The sequence below is a fragment of the Tympanuchus pallidicinctus genome, unplaced genomic scaffold (assembly GCF_026119805.1).
Source record: "Tympanuchus pallidicinctus isolate F22 unplaced genomic scaffold, pur_lepc_1.0 scaffold15, whole genome shotgun sequence".
Classification (NCBI taxonomy): domain Eukaryota; kingdom Metazoa; phylum Chordata; class Aves; order Galliformes; family Phasianidae; genus Tympanuchus; species Tympanuchus pallidicinctus.
Window position 1 is genome coordinate 23259064 of NW_026294669.1, and position 17352 is coordinate 23276415.

Consider the following 17352-nt stretch of genomic DNA (forward strand, 5'->3'; position numbering starts at 1 on the left):
AACATGGAGTTAAATCAAAAAAAGAGTTCTCCAAAGAAGAATTTATGCTCTTTAAATAGCTTCTAACTAAACTTGGCATTTTCCTTAACAGCTAAGAATCCACATCAAGAATAATAATGATGAACTTACAAGACCGACAGTGATCTAAAGAAATTAAATCTTTGTATTTTATCCTACTATTCTTTTCATTATATTGTCCTCATATACATACATTTAGGATTTAATCATACAAAAAATAGGTTCTTGGCTTGGAACCAAATAGCTATTTGTTGAATAAAAACATAAACAGGAGAATAAATTTGAAAAACAATATTTTGGACTTTTAATTAGCTAATAGAGAAAGCATCTTGAAAATTTGCATAAATTACACACATTTCAGAAAAGCAAATTGTGAAAACTAACTATAATTCTACTTTGTCAAAGCATTTAAGTGAATAACTTGAAATCCATGAATATCATGTGAAGATGTTGACAGATGAAGTTAACTGTCTGTCTGAAGTTTGAAGACACAGTTTGAAGAGCTGCTCCGTCTACAGTGACTGTTTGAAGGTAACTGCTAAGAATGCGACAAGCAGGCTGCTGTGGGTTCTGGTGTTTGGGAACACTACGAAATGCTGAATTTTTGTTAGTTTCTCTTAAAGAAAAAAAAGTCCATAACATCAGAGGTGGCTGTCGGCAGTACAGCAGTAGAGGCTGAACCTTCACACCAATATTCCATTACATTTTGTTGCCTTGGAACAGATGGCAGCAGAGGGGCAATCTGACAAAATGGCATCTGACTTGAAAGTGTTTATGAAGCAAAGGTGTGCCACTGAATTGCTCCTGAGGAAAAAATGGCACCCACTGACATTCACTGATGCTGGCTGAACATTTACAGTGACCAAGCAGCAGATGTGAGCACAGCTAGGGGGCTGGGTGGTGTGTTTCAGCAGCAGCATCAGCGATGTGAAAGGCAAGCCATGTTCCAAACAGCCATGCGAAACCATCCCACTACCAAATGAAGAGTGCCTCTGTTAGGGGTGGTCCTTCTGTATTTCCTGAACCAGGGACAAACTAAACTGACTGCTAGATTGTGACTACTAAGCTGAAGGCTTAAATGAGAGTCGGACCAGAGAAGACGAGGGCCTTTCTCTTGCAGCACAATAATGCCAGGCCACACGCCTCTTTTGAAGGCAGTGGAGCACATTGCCAATCTGGGCTGGACTGTTCCACTGCAGCCACTGTATAATCCAGATTTGGCATTTTCTGGACTCCATTTGTCCTGGCTGATGAAAAACGGACTGTGTAGGAAACATTTTCCTAACAACATCATCATAGCAGCTATGAAACAGTGGGTCACTTGAACCGACATGCAGGCTCTTGTTCACCACCAGAGAAAATGCATAGCTAATGATGATGACTATGTTAAAAAAAAAAACAGCATTTTGTAGCTGAGATTTTTTTCTATTAAATAGCGTAATTGTGCTCTCTGTAGGTATTGTACTTTCCATGGAATAAATAGGAGGCATTACTTACAGAACAACCTACATACATTCGTTCAAGCTGTTAGTGGTCTGGGTCCTTAGCTAAACCTTAGATCATGGGCAGTATTGATCACATAGATCCCACTGAGAATGCTTCATATTACCCAAAGTCATTAAGGTTGTATGCTATTCATCTTGTTTTGCTTTTCTACAGATTTTTTTTTTTTTTTAAATCATCCTGTTTTCATCACAAAGAGCTTAAACCTGGGAAGATGGAGACATGAGAAAAATCTGCAGAACTAAATATTACAGTAACACTCGGAAAATATTCAGTGCACCTCTACTCTACAGAAGACCTCTCAGATTCAAAGATACAAAGTGAAACGCGTTACAGACCAGCAATGGGACACTGATATCCATGTTTATTTTAACTGAAATGTTGCCAGTCTTTCCTTCCTCTTTATCTACAGTCTTATTTATATGAATGAATCCAGTCTTCATGATTTCCAAACACTAATATTGCAGTAGAAAAGTGACATAAATTTGGCCTTTACAACAGCAAATTCATCACAGTCAAAATGCTCTTAAATATAAGAACTCCCTTATTTAGTCTTCAAGGAAGACCACAGATGGAGACACCATTTGCTCACACTATTCCAGAGCAGACTATTTAAATAGTCAACTTGGTGGAACACTGTTCAATTTGCCTGAAGATAAGCAGACTTTAAAAGTTTCAGTGGTTAAACCTAAAAGATGTCCCTTTTCCCTTAAGTTGCAGAAGGGAAGTTTAAAGAATGTGCAGACCAAAACCATAAAAGATTCAGTTACAACTGAAGCATAATCATCTGTATGAGAACCCCAAAGTTATATTATCTGCTTACAATTACACATTACAAATACAGTGCTGAGGTTTAATGAGAGCAAAAATTTACTACTTGCCTGACAAGTGCAAACTGAACAATCTGTGAGGTTGAGGGATAAATGTCTAAGTCTATAATTATTAATGCCAGAAGGCTTCCTAAAATCATTTCTCAATGGCCAATACTTTTTAATATTAGTAGAAATGAGTTCACAATGATCTTGAGCCTTTAAAAACTGAAGAACTAAAGGGGCTGTAAAAAGAAGGGGACAGACTCTTTAGCAGGGTCTGTGTGATAGGACAAGGGGAGATGGCTTCAAGCTAAAGGAGGGGAGGTTTAGATAGGATATAAGGGAGAAGGTTTTGACAATAGAGGCAGTGAGGCAGTGACACAGAGATAAAGTGGGTGCCCATCCCTTAAGGCACTCGGGTCAGACTGGGGGGCTGTGAGCACTGATGGGAGCTGTGAATGTCCCTGCACACTGCACACTGCAGCGGGTTGGACCAGATGGCCTTTAAGGGTCTCTTCCAACTCAAATCCTTCCATGATTTCAGCCAGGAAAATAATATGGGAAAGGAAAAGGGAAGAGTATTACACACATGCTTCCTTTGGTTCTACAGCAGGAAGCCAGGCACAGGGCTTACACACAGAGGATTTTTCAAGAAAGCAAAAGTGACAAATTTGTTGCATTAGTGTCTATTATTCCCATGTAATAATTTTAATTTCCCTTAAAGTGTACCTGAGGATCATTAGTTAATGCATACGATTTAAATCTTGAATTGGTATGTCTCCTTAATCAGCATACAGCATCTCAGAAAAGCAGCAATGAGAGGGAAAAGAATTTTTAAAAAGAAGCAACAATGAACGACTGCAATTCACAAAAACAATCTGTGACTGGAATGCAGCTGAAACCAACCTGTCTGTTTGTCTTAGCCAATTTAAATGCCTCCTCTTATTACAAATCAGGCTCTACTCGATCTCAGTCATGGCAGCCTACAGCTTCTCTCAAGGGGAGTTGGAGGAGCAGCACCAATCTCTGCTCTTCGGTGACAACAGGACTCAAGGGGGCAGCCTGGAGCTGTGCCAGGACAGAGTCAGGTTGGGTATTAGGAAAAGGTCATTCACCAGGGGGTGGTCGGCACTGATGCAGGCTCTCCAGGGAAGTGGCCATGGCCCCAAGCTGCCAGAGTGCAAGAAGCATTTGGACAATGCTCAGACAGGGGGTTTGGGTGGTTCTGGGTGGAGCCAGGAGTTGGGGTTGGTGATTCTTGTGGGTCCCTTCCAACTCCAGATATTCTAAACAATTTAAAATAAGAGATTTTGCCTTTTTGCTTTACAGCATTAGTGTTCTACACGCCGCTCACTGCTACAGGGCAATGCCCCAAGTTTTGCTGTGATGACATCTGCTATGATTTTTAAAACCAAACCATTTTCCCTGAGAACTCTTCAGGCATAAAAGCTATTTTCCACAATTTGTTCCCATAGATACAGCTTTCTTCTTGTTATTATTAATCGGGATGAAAGATTGAAAATTACTAAGCAAATATATAATCAGAAACTAGTTAATATTCCATGCTGTGTCTATTTAAACAGGGTCCCATCCTGATCATATTTAATTTTGGACAGCCAAGGCACAGTGGAATAGGATGATGTGACCCTTTCTGAATGGAGATTTTGACACACCAGTTCAAGACGGAAGCACAAGACAGTTATCACTTAAGACTGTGACTGCTGACCTTACTGAAAATAAACAAATAAGTTCTGCTTAGAAAAAGAAAAAAAAGCCAGAGACCAAATTATAGCATCATTTCATCCATGTATCTGACCAAATTCAATTTGAGTCTCAGAAATCTAAACAGATAGCAGAGGGGATAGGGATCTGTCATTTCATCAAGTTAGCTGGAACAGCTCTGGAAATATACATCCAAAGTAAAGGCTGCAGCACCTTTTGCAGAGACAGTGATTTCAATTTTTTACTCTCTGTGAGTAGGATAGCAAAGCAAAATAGATAGGCTAATAATTATTACTGGCCTAAAGCTGCTGCATTAGCTTTCCAGGGCAGGCTAATTCTACCCAAAAACTTCAGAATATGCACTAAAGTATTTGAAAAATTGTACAGAGGTGAGAAGAGTCACTCAGAACTCATAGACATTTTAAAATAAAAAAAGCTTTTTTAAAGTGACTTCCATAAATCATCTCTCTCCCTCCCCCTTACCCTCCCTAAATAACTGAATTAGTAGTGATATCTCAAGAACATCCTAAGACATACATCACAGGCAATCCTAAGCAAAAGGATGCTTCATTTATGTTCATAACAGAAATAATTCTGAGTTTCTTGATGTTACTGGAGCTTTAGTGTCTGCCATGTCAGTCTGTCACACCACCAGTTGTGTTCATTGTTTTTTAATTTCTCAACCAAGTCCACCAGCAGTGGGCAGCTATTTCTACAGCAACTCAGCACAACTGGAGAACTGTTTCAGGTGATGTTAGGCAACACAATGCCATCAGATCCTTGATGTTGCTTAAGCTTATTGTAGTTCATGCTCTCTGGAGCCATCTAATTAAACACACACACACACACACACACACACACACACACACACAAAAAGCACTCAATCAGGAAGCTGATGTGGAAACAAGCTGTCTTTGTGGGAAAAATATCCCATTCAAAGTGCAGAAGAAAATAAAATAGATGGCTCTTTTTGTTTGTTTGCAAACCTCAGCATAAAATAGAAGATTACTTCCACAGGTTTCTGGAATAGGAGTACATAACACTTAACATGATTGATAAAACTAAGAAAATCATATTAGAAAATTCTAACTGCATGCAAAAATAAAACATTGTGTTCATTTTAGAGCACCATGTCAGTTCATATCACTGCAATAATTTTAAGTCTGTCTGTACTGTACTGGTCTATAAAAAACAATCCTAGTAGGTTTCCTTAAGAAAATTCTTAACATGGTTAAGGGATGCAAATAACTGGTAGAGTTACCCTTCATTTTGGCTATCTGGAAATTTGAAAATGAATTGGTAGAGAGCACATTATTTCACACAAAGGATGGTTCCTGAAGAAGCACGTCAGCAAAGCAGTGAGGGCAAGAGGACTGGCACTGCTTGGGATGCGATGGTTTTATGGGGAGGAAAAAAAAACAAAACTAATCACCTTCATCCTTCACTTTGGCATGATGGAGCAATGAATTCAAACAATTTTTAAAGCAAGGACTGATCAGTGAACTGAGAATTATTGTCCAATGATCCATTATTTCATCTGTTTTTCCTATGGTGTGTTGAGTATATACTTATAGGTTTGGAAAGAGGACAGAGGCAGGGACAGTACCTTGCAGAAGAATTCAGCTACATTCAAAAGGAGATTCCTACTGATAACATCCACTTTACTGCTAGTTCTCAAAGGAAATGGATAACAGCTAACCATACAAAGTTGACTTGAAAAATTACAAGGGACATGAAAACATAAAAAATAATTAGGATTAGGATATTGGATTTCTGAATTTGTTTCCTTGCTTATTCATTTTTTAAGTCTATGATTCCAGATATGAAAACAATTTTAGAATGCTGTAGAACATCAGGTCAAAGTGTTGTAAAGAAACTCACTTTGACACTTCTAATTAAACGTGTAAGGACCTCTTCAGGCCTAATACTGTTTTTAAAAGTCCTGAGTGGTTCATTGCCTGAAGTATCCGAGTACTAATTTTCCCCAGAATCCTACACCAGATTCAGCAAAAATACCGACCTGAGGAGGTAGGGGAGAAGATATAGCTACCTTTCCCTTTCAGCAAAGCAATAATTTTTAAAAGCACCTCTGCGAGTTCTTCTGAGCCAGAAAGCAATCCAGAGTGTAAATATCAATTAACTTGTACAGTTAAGCTTTAGCAAACCATGAGGAATCACATGGGAGGCTTTTAATACCCTGGAGAAGCTGGGGGTAAGAGTAAGAAATATAAAATAGGTAATAAATCAGTGAAAGGAAAGCAAGGATGGGTTTTAACCCAGGCGGGACTGCCAGGCAGCAAAGATGGTCAGGATGTTAATATGAACTGTAAAGTAATTACTAAAATACTTCATTGGAGATATTAGTTATGATCGGAGGAATTTATGAATGTTTCACTGACAACAAAATAATTTGGCTTTCAATCTGCTAACACGTGAAAATAAGGGTTTTGGTCTCATTTCTTCATTGTATCATTTCTTCCAGCAAAACAAATAGAAGCTCATGCAATAAATATTTCAGACCAAACCAGTGCTGGATCTAAACATATATTACATTTTTGCTTACAGATTTCAAAATGAATCCAGAAGGGTCCTCTGGCCTAGCAGTCTGTTGTTTGTTCCAGGTTATATGCCTCTTGTGCCTCGCAGTCAGCTAACAATCTTGTTCTTTTCCACACCTTCAACTGATGGGCCACCAGCTTTAATAGAAATGTTAATCCACAGAAGCATAACCTTACCTTTTCAATAATTAAATTTCTTACTGCTACTACTTTATTTTACAGCATCACACAGTTTCTTTTCTAATGTTTATGATCATCCTGACTTTGTGTCACAAATGAATTGAAATCGATACATGCCTGCTTCTGCACTATAGTTATTAATAAAAGCAATGCCTAAAATTAGGCTATATGCCTATGATCAGGCTACAGGCAATTCTTCTGGAGTCAGGCCTGGTAATCTCACTCCATCCTCACTCATTTTACTTTAGTCTTGGCCCACTTTTGCCTCACATTTCCATTCCTGTTTCACCCTAAAGATTACTACTTTTCTTTAAAAGAGTGGTAAGCTTTGTTTTGTTGCTTTTTATTATTACTATTTTGATAACAAAGAGGTCTGGAGTCTGCCTGTTTCACTCCTCTTCATCCAATTCAGTAATTGTAGACATAAGTTTCCAACCTTATGGTGTCAACAAAATTAAATGAAAATCCTTTCAGGTTTCATGGCTATCAGATGTCTGGAAAGGCAACAATTTGACCCCTTTCAGATGAGCGTATTAAAATATTTCAGTTTTCTTTCCAGATTTAGAAATAATCATTTTCAAGCAGTCATTTCTGTTAGCCACCCTGGCTTTGCATCTACCTGCTATATTACTGATATTACTAAATACTGAAGGAAAGTGTTCATTTAGTACAAGGGCAATAATCACATTATCTTTAATCTCTGATTAGAAAAAACCGGCTAACACAGAATAAAGTCAAGCAGAAAATGACATTATTATGAGACATTAAATTTCAGATATAGATCATGAAGCAAATGCTGTTTCTGGTGGTGAATCCTTAAACTATCAAGGAACCAACAGTATTGGATGCTACTCAGAAGTGATTTTAGCAATTAGTGAGAACATGGGACTAGAAATTGCTTTAGGGGCAAAAGAATGAGCAGAGGAGAAATAGCTATTTGGTTTCAATTAAATGGAAAGATAAGTAACAGGAGATACAGCCCAAAGATTTTCAATTTCAGATGTGCAAACTTTGATTATTAACAGAATGATTCTGAAAGAAACTTCAAGATTCGAATGTGAAAAAAACTTGCTATTTCTTTCAATTAGTGCTTCTCAGATTCCTTTCCTGGTGAACCATCAAGCAGTAATTAAGCGTGGCGCAGGATCTCTCTTACATAAGGGGCACATCTACAGGACTGGCCATATGGTTGGGAAACAGTGACAGACGAGAGCTGCTTTTTGCATTTCATGGTTGTACTATCTGCATCTTTCTCTATGGAAAGAATACATTTACATACATTTTTGGCTGCAGTAAGTAATGAAACTACATACACACACAGGAAGATAAGTTCACCAAAAGTTCTCTACCATCCATTCATCTCTTCTCTGTCACCTGTAGACCTAAACAGCAACTTTAAGAAAATTATTGAAGTGCTCTGCACAAATGCAGACTATTGCTGCGTACTATTAGATCACTTTGCTCAATTTTTATTAATACATGACATTCCTAATCATTTCCCAGAGGCTTACCACTAAGGAACAGCTTGCTTGCGATGGCCAAAAGCCTGCCAGCAGCCTGGCACCTGTCTTTCCCCACAGTCTCTTTGTTCAGAGTACAGCCACCTATGACAAGGACTAATTCTGAAGTTGCTCTCCAAACAGAGACAACGTACAAAAAGCTGTCCAGAATCACAACAGACCTAGTCTACCACATAGTCATGGAGCCCAGGCCAACTCATTACTCACTGTGCACAAGAAAGGAAATAACAAACCTGTACTATCTGAAGGTCCTCCATCTGAAGATAAGCCTGTACCCATGCTGTAGATGCACTGGATTAGACAGCAGAGCATATGAAGGTCTTTCAGCAGTGATGGGCAAAGCCACCACAAAGGGCAGGTCCTGCCCCTGTATCAGCATGTCTGACAGTACTAAAGGCAAAGCTAAAAGTCATACTTACATCAAAAAATGGCTCACTAAAGCAGCAATTTCAACAGTCTTGAGTTTAGGATAGAACGAAGTTAGACCACAGCCCACAGTATGGGAGAGATGAGAAGATGGGAGCGGTAGAGGTGAAGTGCTCTCTAACAGCAGGAGTCCCTGAAAACATTCTGTCTGACTCATTTGGAATCATTCTTAAGCTGAGCAGAGAAAACTGAGTCATAGATGACTCATCCACTTACCAGATGGGAGGAAAGCATATATGAAATTTGGGACTGCCACTTTCTGCACAGTGTATCATGAACTGCCACTGCTTGAGCAGTGAGTCAGCTTCTCTGCCACAAACAGGGAAAACACAGCGCTGCATGCAGAGCAGTGCCCACTTCAACCTGCTGGCTGGTGCCTTCATAGAAGTGTACCACAAAAGAGAGGTGTTTAGAACATATTGCTGCCCAACAAGCCCAAATATTTACTGGCCTTACACTAAATCACTGCTAACAACTTTTACACAGTTGTAACAGGTAGCCAGTAAAAATTATTTTGCCACACCTGCTATGTCACAGATAGCTTCCTACCCATTCAGTACATAAAAGCATTTTGCAAATGCCTTTTTTTGAAAAAATGCTCATTAGAAGCTGGTGAACAATGCAGAAATTTGTAACCTCTCACCGCTGTTCTAACAAAAGTAGAAAATTAAGGCAGAGACAAGGCAATAGCTTCATTTTCATTGGCATTAGTCAAGTTTTGGGATTATGTACTTCACCTTTCAGGTCAGAAATCTCAGATACTAGAAGGACTTCAGACTGTAGATTTACATCAGTCTCTTAGTTTGACTGCACATTTTCTGCACGGAAAGTCTCTTTAAGCCGCTTGTGTACATACTGAAAAGATCATAACATCCAATTTAATCCCTGAATCACTAAGCAGTTTGCTCTTGAGACTGGAAAGCCATAATTCAGCTTCAAACTGACATTTAAAAATACCTCTTGATTCTGGTCTGACATCCAGCAGTTCAAGATTAGTCAAGGACCCATCAGCCTTGTACTGTTGGTTTTTTTGTGGGTTTTTTTTTTTTTTTTTTTAAACTTGCTGATGTCATAAGCTTCTCAGTCAAACTTATCTATAAAAACTTTTGTCTTGTTAGACACGAGTCCAAACATTCCAGACTACCACCTCAGTAACTGTACCAACACCTCCAGCGTCAAGTTATTTTGAGGCTTTAGCAGAACTATATATGAGCTTGACACATACCTGACCCAGGTGCTGAAGGTACAACATGAGAATTAAAAGTATTTGGGAACTAAGGTGTGATAGGTGCTGGTTTAGGCCAGAATTTCAACTGCAGTTCAGTGCAGGCGCAACTCACTGCGGCTAAGTCCTTCTAGTCGTGGTATGGTTACCCTCTTGTGTTATATGGATTTTTATCATCCCAGTCAAAACCTCCACATCATGACTTGTCACAGCCACAGTAATCAGTTTGTATGGGTTCTGGTATGACCTAACGTGCTGTAAAGCTTGGGAGTTAGATGCAGAAAACTTTATGCAATTCCTGATACAAGTGTCATGGCCTGCATAAGCAGCCAAGTCAATCCAGCTACTGATGTATTCACTTTGCAAGGAAAATTGAAATTACAATTTCTGCTGGTCAGTAACACCAAATAACATTGTATACATTTCAGCAAGTCCAAACTACTTCCCAAGGAATGTCAGCATTGTTACACATCATTTCTACCTTCTTTCTGAGGAATACGTGCAGAAAACTGGTATTCGTATGTAGTAGTTCTTTTGATGACACAATAGCATAGCTATAAGACAGTGGGTTTTCTTACATGAAAGCAACCCCTCATGGTACCAGCTTGCCATCTAACACTCTGAAATTAACATCCAACAGGCAACGTGTGTATAATAATATAAAGCAAGAGATTAAAGAGTGTGAACCAGAAAATTCTTGTACTTGAAAAAGATTCCATGTACCAACATTTGAAGTAGAAATAGTTTCTATTTTATGTTTAATAAATAATGCTTGATGCCCAGAAATACATTAGCTTTATCACTGGAGAGCCCTCCACATTCCTGAGCCTTCTCTTGCCTTTCCTTCATGGGGATAAATCCACACTAGAAGTTTCCATGCTAAATATTTTAAATATTTGAGTCAAACTTGATTCAAGTCAAATCTCCATTGTTTGCATGCATTTGTTCATCACGTGCAGGAAAAAAAGAGCGAGTTCTCCATTCAGAACAGCAATTATGTTAAGAAAAAAACAGAATTATTTGCTTTCACTGTTGAAAGAGTCCTTTGAACTAGCTAGAGTTCTCTCCACCTATTTCTTTAGGAAATGTTTTTTTTTCCCCTGTATCTCCAACTGCAAATTTGAAGCCTGAATTTCAATTCAGTAATCCCCCACTTTCTTGCAGAGGCTAATTTCAAAAGTATAACATTTAATACAGGGAAGAAATACCTACAGTTACGGTGCTTAAACACAGCGATCTTGGTCACAAACTTCCACATAATTCTTCAAAAACCACACAGCCAGGTTAGTTTTTGTCTTTCATGCTAAGTCTTTCTGGCCCAGAACCCACAAAGATATAGAACAATGTGATATTCATGGATCATTCTTGTCAAAAACTTATAAATGTAGTAGGCTAACAGAGACAGGTGGCCCCAAGCATTCATTCTTCAGTGCCTCAGCTCTTCTCTATACAGATACTGCCTTTTTTTTTTTTTTGCACAGAAGAATGAGAAGCAAACAATGAGCACAGGAACAGCCTACCTTTACTGTCCAGTAGCTGGCTCATGACTTAGGAAGCACACACCATTGTAGATGTTTATTCAGCTTTCATTTCAAGCAATAAGGTTTCCCTAATTTGAATAGACATAACAGCCTACTTCTAAAGTATCCAGAAGTACAGTGTCTAATTAAGGCACAGACATGGGGAGCAAGAATTCTACAAGGTATGGGTTTTGTGCTCTCTCATTCATCCCTACACACAAATCACTTATACTGTTTGGTGCCTTGCCTTCTTTATTTATGCAAGACTCGCATTCAAGAATTTTAAAATCCATATGCAACTCTTGGGAATGGAGTATGAGAGGAAATATATTTTTGAAGTTTAAGTTTTACAAGTAAAGATTTACAGAAGCTGTTGCAGTTACGATTACTTTCTCTCTGACTGCTAGAAATGTTAGATTAGTAAAAATCTTAATGATTCACTGGTAGACATCACTTATTTGACAAAAGTGACACCTCTGGAAGAACATGGAACATCAGAAACTCCTGAAAGAATTGAAGTCTGAGTTTCTGACTGTTCTCCCCCAGAAGACAAACCAACAATTGCTGAATTTACCTCACTTTTAATTTAAGTTACAAGGAACTGAGTGGTTGCAAACTTCTTCAAAGTTCCTCTTTAAGTTTCTTTGAAGAGTGGAGTAGGTTTCACCACAGAATAGGTGCTATAAAACCTGACAGTGGGAGCCAAATTGTCTATTGTAGCTATCTGGTATGAGCATGTGCTGCTCAGATTAAATGCAGTCCTTTGATACAGCCACAGAAGATATGTAAAGTTACAGAGGATCTAAGGTCTCCTGCTGTTGATAATGACTCATATCCTGTATTTTTTCACATAAGACAGCAAGTTCCAGCTATTTTTGGTACAACCCATTAAAAATTTCTTTTCATGAAGAAAAAATGCTGTCAGCTGCCATTCAGAAGTTGAAGTAGGAGGCCAACTAGCATGCTACAGAAATTATCAGAGAAAAATACTATAATCACAAAAGAGCCAAATGTTTCCTCTTCAGCCCTTTGAGATAGCTGATGCCTAGTCATAAGCAGAATCTTTTTTTTTTTTCCTTAAGATTTTGCTCATACACATAGGAATAAAAAAAAAAAAAGAAAGAAAAATGTGGTATGACTGATTTCCAACTACACCATTCTATGCTGTGTATCTCATGGACACATCAACTCTTCCCTACATACTGCCCCCAAAACACAGGATGGGAGTGAAGGTGGCTTGCACTCCCTGCTGCTGATTCATGCTCTATCCAACATCTTCCACACAAAAGGGAGAATATTCTTTAAAGGCAAAGCTATGGTTTAGGCTAGTTTTATTAAAGCTTTAACAGTCTGATCAAAGAATTATTTGTCTCATCAAAATGTGAAACTAACGTTTATAGTTCAAATCCTACTAAGTCAACACAGGTATATACAAGCCTTCTGCTGCCTGCTTTTTCCTCTGGCGTTACGATCAGCCTTACACTGCCTCTTTGGGTCACATCAGCATAGGGGGACGTAATGGTGAGACTTCAGTGTCCCAGATCTTCACAGGGATAAACACAATGGTGGAGAGATGATGTGGGCGACAGTGAGGCAATGTAGATGGCAATGGAGTCTCCTCTTCGCAAGATGGTTTCTTCTTCTTCAGTCCATAGGCTGCTTGGGACTACTTATATATAATATTTATACTATTATTATTCAATTATATTATATCATATATATATTATATTATATAATATATATAAATATATTTTTTTTACAAGTTTTTACATCTTTTTCATGATTAGTCTAAAAGTCTGTCTTCTATCCACATTCACTAAATATATTGCATTTCACATATATCAGCTACTTTTTTTGTTTGTTTGTTTTGTTTTTTAAACCCTTGAAACCAGTCTCATCTGCTTTCGAGTCTGCATTTATTCTAAGTACCAGTAGTAGCGTTTTTGGCTCAGTCTCCAGTACCATCTTGTACTGCAACTTTCAAGGTTTCTGTTAACATTCCATGCCTGGGCTGAAAGGGCTCCCTACCCCCCACATATAACAGATCTCACATATGTTATTTTGCAGGCAAAAACACTGCAGCTTGAGACACCTTACACCACATTTGCTGGTCATTAGGAATGAACTGAGGACCAATCTGAGCATTCTACTGGTATCACTGTTTTCAAATCAGAGCAACAGACATCACGGCAATAGCAGATATCCCACCAACAGTGCTGGCAGATGAGAAAATACTTAAGTTCAGAATTATACAGATTATCAAATGCACCTGCTGGGTTCAACAGTGAGGTTTATGTATCTACTTCAGTAACCAGTAACACAGGAAGATACAAGTACAAACATTTCCACTGGAGCCAAGATAAGCACAGCGTGCAAGGCTTGCACAGACACAACTAAATGAACAATCACTACTCATTCTATAGTCACACAACATACTGCACAGTATTAAGGTTATGTATGAAGAGCCTCAAGAATTTGGCATGGCCAGCTTCCAGGAGGAGATATTCATTTGTGGTATGGCAGAAACCCTGAAATAACCATGCTATTTGTCAGACTGGCACCAGACTTTGACAGAGCTAGAACATAGATCTTTGCCTCCTGAAAATCAGATACCCATATCTGACTGCTACCATATACAGAGGATTTGTGAGATTCCCTCAGAATGATCAAGGCTTACACAGCCTGTCACCACTGTCAGGATCCCATACTAATAATAATTTGGACACACTTCAAGCATATCCTACAGCAGTCCACCCGAGCACCTACCTAACACTAGCCAAAGTGAACAAGGAGGTTAGCTGCTGTCCCCTTCACACACAGCTTCAGCAGAGCTTTCAGTTCCCTTACTCAGAGTCTGCAATCAAGGTAACTGTGTCACACTTAAACAGCACACCAAAAACAAGTAGGTGGTGGGTTTGTGGACCGTGAACCATATAGGCAACTGCTAACTAAGGCTTATACACTATCCCAGGAACTCTCTGTGCCAAATATCCAAATCAGGCATTCTAAAGGGCACTCCTTAAAAAGCCTTTTTTTCTTTTCCCAGTTTCTAGTAAGTCACAAAGAAAAATGAACATTGAAATTGTCTGAAATCTTCTAAAATCAAATCTTGAACATTTCTTAGCAAATCCAGAAAGAAATTGGAAAGGAATGGAAGTCTTTTTATCAAGCTGTATACAGCACCAGCAGTTAGGTCAAGAATCAGAAATGAAGTTCATTACTGCTGTAATGAACTGTAAACTCTACTGTATATATATTTTTTACGTGTTTTTAAACTCTTCAGCACATATTTGATGGTCTTTAAGGTCTTTTCTAACCAGCCAATTCTACAATTCTATGATTCTATATACTGTTAGGTTCAGCCTAGAGCAACTCTTAATGGATGGTGATGGTAATTAAGAAGCTGACTCTTGAAATGACAGCTAATTTTCTGAGGGACACGGCAAATACTCTTACAGAAACAATACTGAGCTACGCTTCTCACAGATATAAAGGTTGCAACTTACATTTCAGTACTCAAGCTACCGTACAGTGCTGCTACTTGACTCTGACCTGCACCTCAAACAATTTAAAACCAGTTAAGACAGAATATGTTCTGCTCCATGAAAGAAAGAGTTCACAAAACTGAGGGTGAACTGAAACTCAGATCAAACTTTCTTTAAGAAAATATACTGTTAAGAAAAATTGCATGAGCCAGTACCCATCTTGCATTTTACAAAGGAGGCATATGCATATTGCAGATAATCTAAGTTTCCGAACAGGTTTATTGTGTGTGTGTGTATGTGTGTATATATATATATATATATATATATATATATATATATATATATATATATATATAGTGCCTCCACCTGGAGGGGATTTCCTATAAATTTTCTACGAAATAGGAGGAAAAAAAAAGTAGCTACACAAGCACTAAGCTGTAGTAACTTAAAATAAAGCAGTTATTGCTGTTTAATTTCAGTTGTGAACCAACAATTCAGCTTATTAAAAATATTAAAAGAAATTTTCTAGGTAAAATGCTGGCTTTTCCCTGTGCAAGTAGAATATTAAATTTTAATTGATTCCTTGTTTTTTCAGTTACAGTTTGACAGATTTATTGTATCCAGATGCTATACACTGTTCATATTTCACTACAGATACAACAGAGCTCCCAGCTGTACTATTTAGTTGACTTCAAAGTATTCCATGATTGCTGAGGGATGGTTTATGAAATCAAAATAGTCCTTTAAAAATATCACTAGGCAGTAAATTTTAAAAGCACTGAGCTTCAGTCGTGTAGGAAATCAGGTGCTAGGAGACTTGAGAATAACACTGATCTCTCCAGAGTAATGTTCTGCCATCATCATTCCCACTGGAGTCAATGGGATCTGAATGAAAATCAATAGTGAGGCATAATCCTGTGATTAAACTCCTTGGAGATGATGTATATAGTGAAAAAACACCATTTAGGATCAGTATGAGTACAATCCAGTATAAGAACTACCATCTTCTTGATGCAAAAACACTTGCACAGTCACCGAACAGTTGAGACTGGAAGGGACTCCTGAGACCATCCATCAGCTGCCCAGAAGGTGGACAGAAGATGTCACCACTTTGTTATGAGGCCCAAAGGACAGCTACTTCATGAGCACAAAGCATATGCGTTGCTTTTATCTATAAAGACACGCTGATCAAGACCGCAAATGACAGGACAAAGTAGAAAATGAAACTGGTAACAAAGGGTTCACTTTTCTGGCTCAAAACTAAGATTACTCATGTCAAAAGCAGCAATGAATGAGTGAAGGAAAAGGCAACTGCACTACTGAGTAGAATAAAATATTTCTCTTGTTAAAGAGGGTGGAAGTCAATTCTCAGGTCCATTTATGCAAGCATTCCTGTTTCTGTTACTGCATGAGATTCCCATGGAGTTCAGATGGAAAGTTTTCCTAAACCTGGATTCCTGCAGTTCCATTGTGGAGAAGAATCGACCAACAAGAGAGCCAAATAAAAATGAAGTTGGAACACATACACCTTCCCTTTAGAGTAGTTCAGGTCAAAAAGAGGTCTTTGGTCCCACTTCCTGCTCAAAGAGCAAGGTCAGCTATGAGGTCAGATTGCTCAGGGCTGTCACCAGCTCAGTTTTGTAAAAATTAAATCTGCACGTGGCTCCTCTGAGGTGCACATACATCAGCACAGAGCCTGGAAAACTGCCAGAGTGTTCCTGATTTACAGTCTACCGCTGAACTGGAAAAATATGTTGAAACTGCCAGGACCAAGGTCAACAGAACACTTGAGATTCAAGATGCTTCTGAATTACTATGAAACTTCCTGGATCGTGGTTACAGAATAAGAATACGAGACAATGAACCCCAATCAATTTGTGCACAATGCTGGAACCCATATCACCGTGAGACGGATTTGAAATACCGGTTGTGTGCTTTAAAGAATTCCAGCCTGTGTCATAACAAGAAACTTTATTACAGCAACGAAGCAATTTATATAGCTTAGACTTCAAGGCAGTTTCTAGCTCCAAACAGCTGTGCAGTCTGGCCCATGGGGGCTCTTTAGCCTATTGCTCACCTGCCCCACCAACATAAATCAGAGTAATGCCACACTTTGTCATGTGTTTAGCCAAAGAACATTTTGCACAAGAGGAAAATAAGGTGAAAAGTAGGAATGGAACAGAGATGTTTTTTGCCAAGGCCAGAAGTGCTTCTGCTTCTAGACAGATCATTCTGGAAACGTAAAACAAAATGGTTGCACAACATCTGTGAATCCTACCACACACCCATAGCCTTCCAAAGAGCAATTGCAACAGCTTAGAAAAAATACTGTCAGCAGAAACAGTAACTAGTCAGGAAGCGTTCAGTCAAAATCTTCCAGAAA

At 38.6% G+C, this 17352-nt stretch overlaps 1 protein-coding gene across 4 annotated transcripts in view; it reads right to left on the bottom strand.

The window, feature by feature from the left end:
• The window catches only part of PDE1A (phosphodiesterase 1A), a 197445-nt gene that overhangs the window by 159708 nt on the left and 20385 nt on the right, over positions 1 to 17352 (bottom strand). Inside the window, exon 1 of one of the 4 annotated variants that reach the window (XM_052676052.1) lies at positions 8733 to 8843. The exons of 2 other annotated variants lie outside the window; for them this stretch is intronic. In XM_052676052.1, the coding sequence (XP_052532012.1) occupies positions 8733 to 8734 (2 nt within the window). In that variant the 5' untranslated portion in view covers positions 8735 to 8843. Of the gene's footprint in view, positions 1 to 8732; positions 8844 to 17352 lie in introns of those variants that run through there. One more of the 4 variants, XM_052676060.1, reaches the window with a different exon arrangement.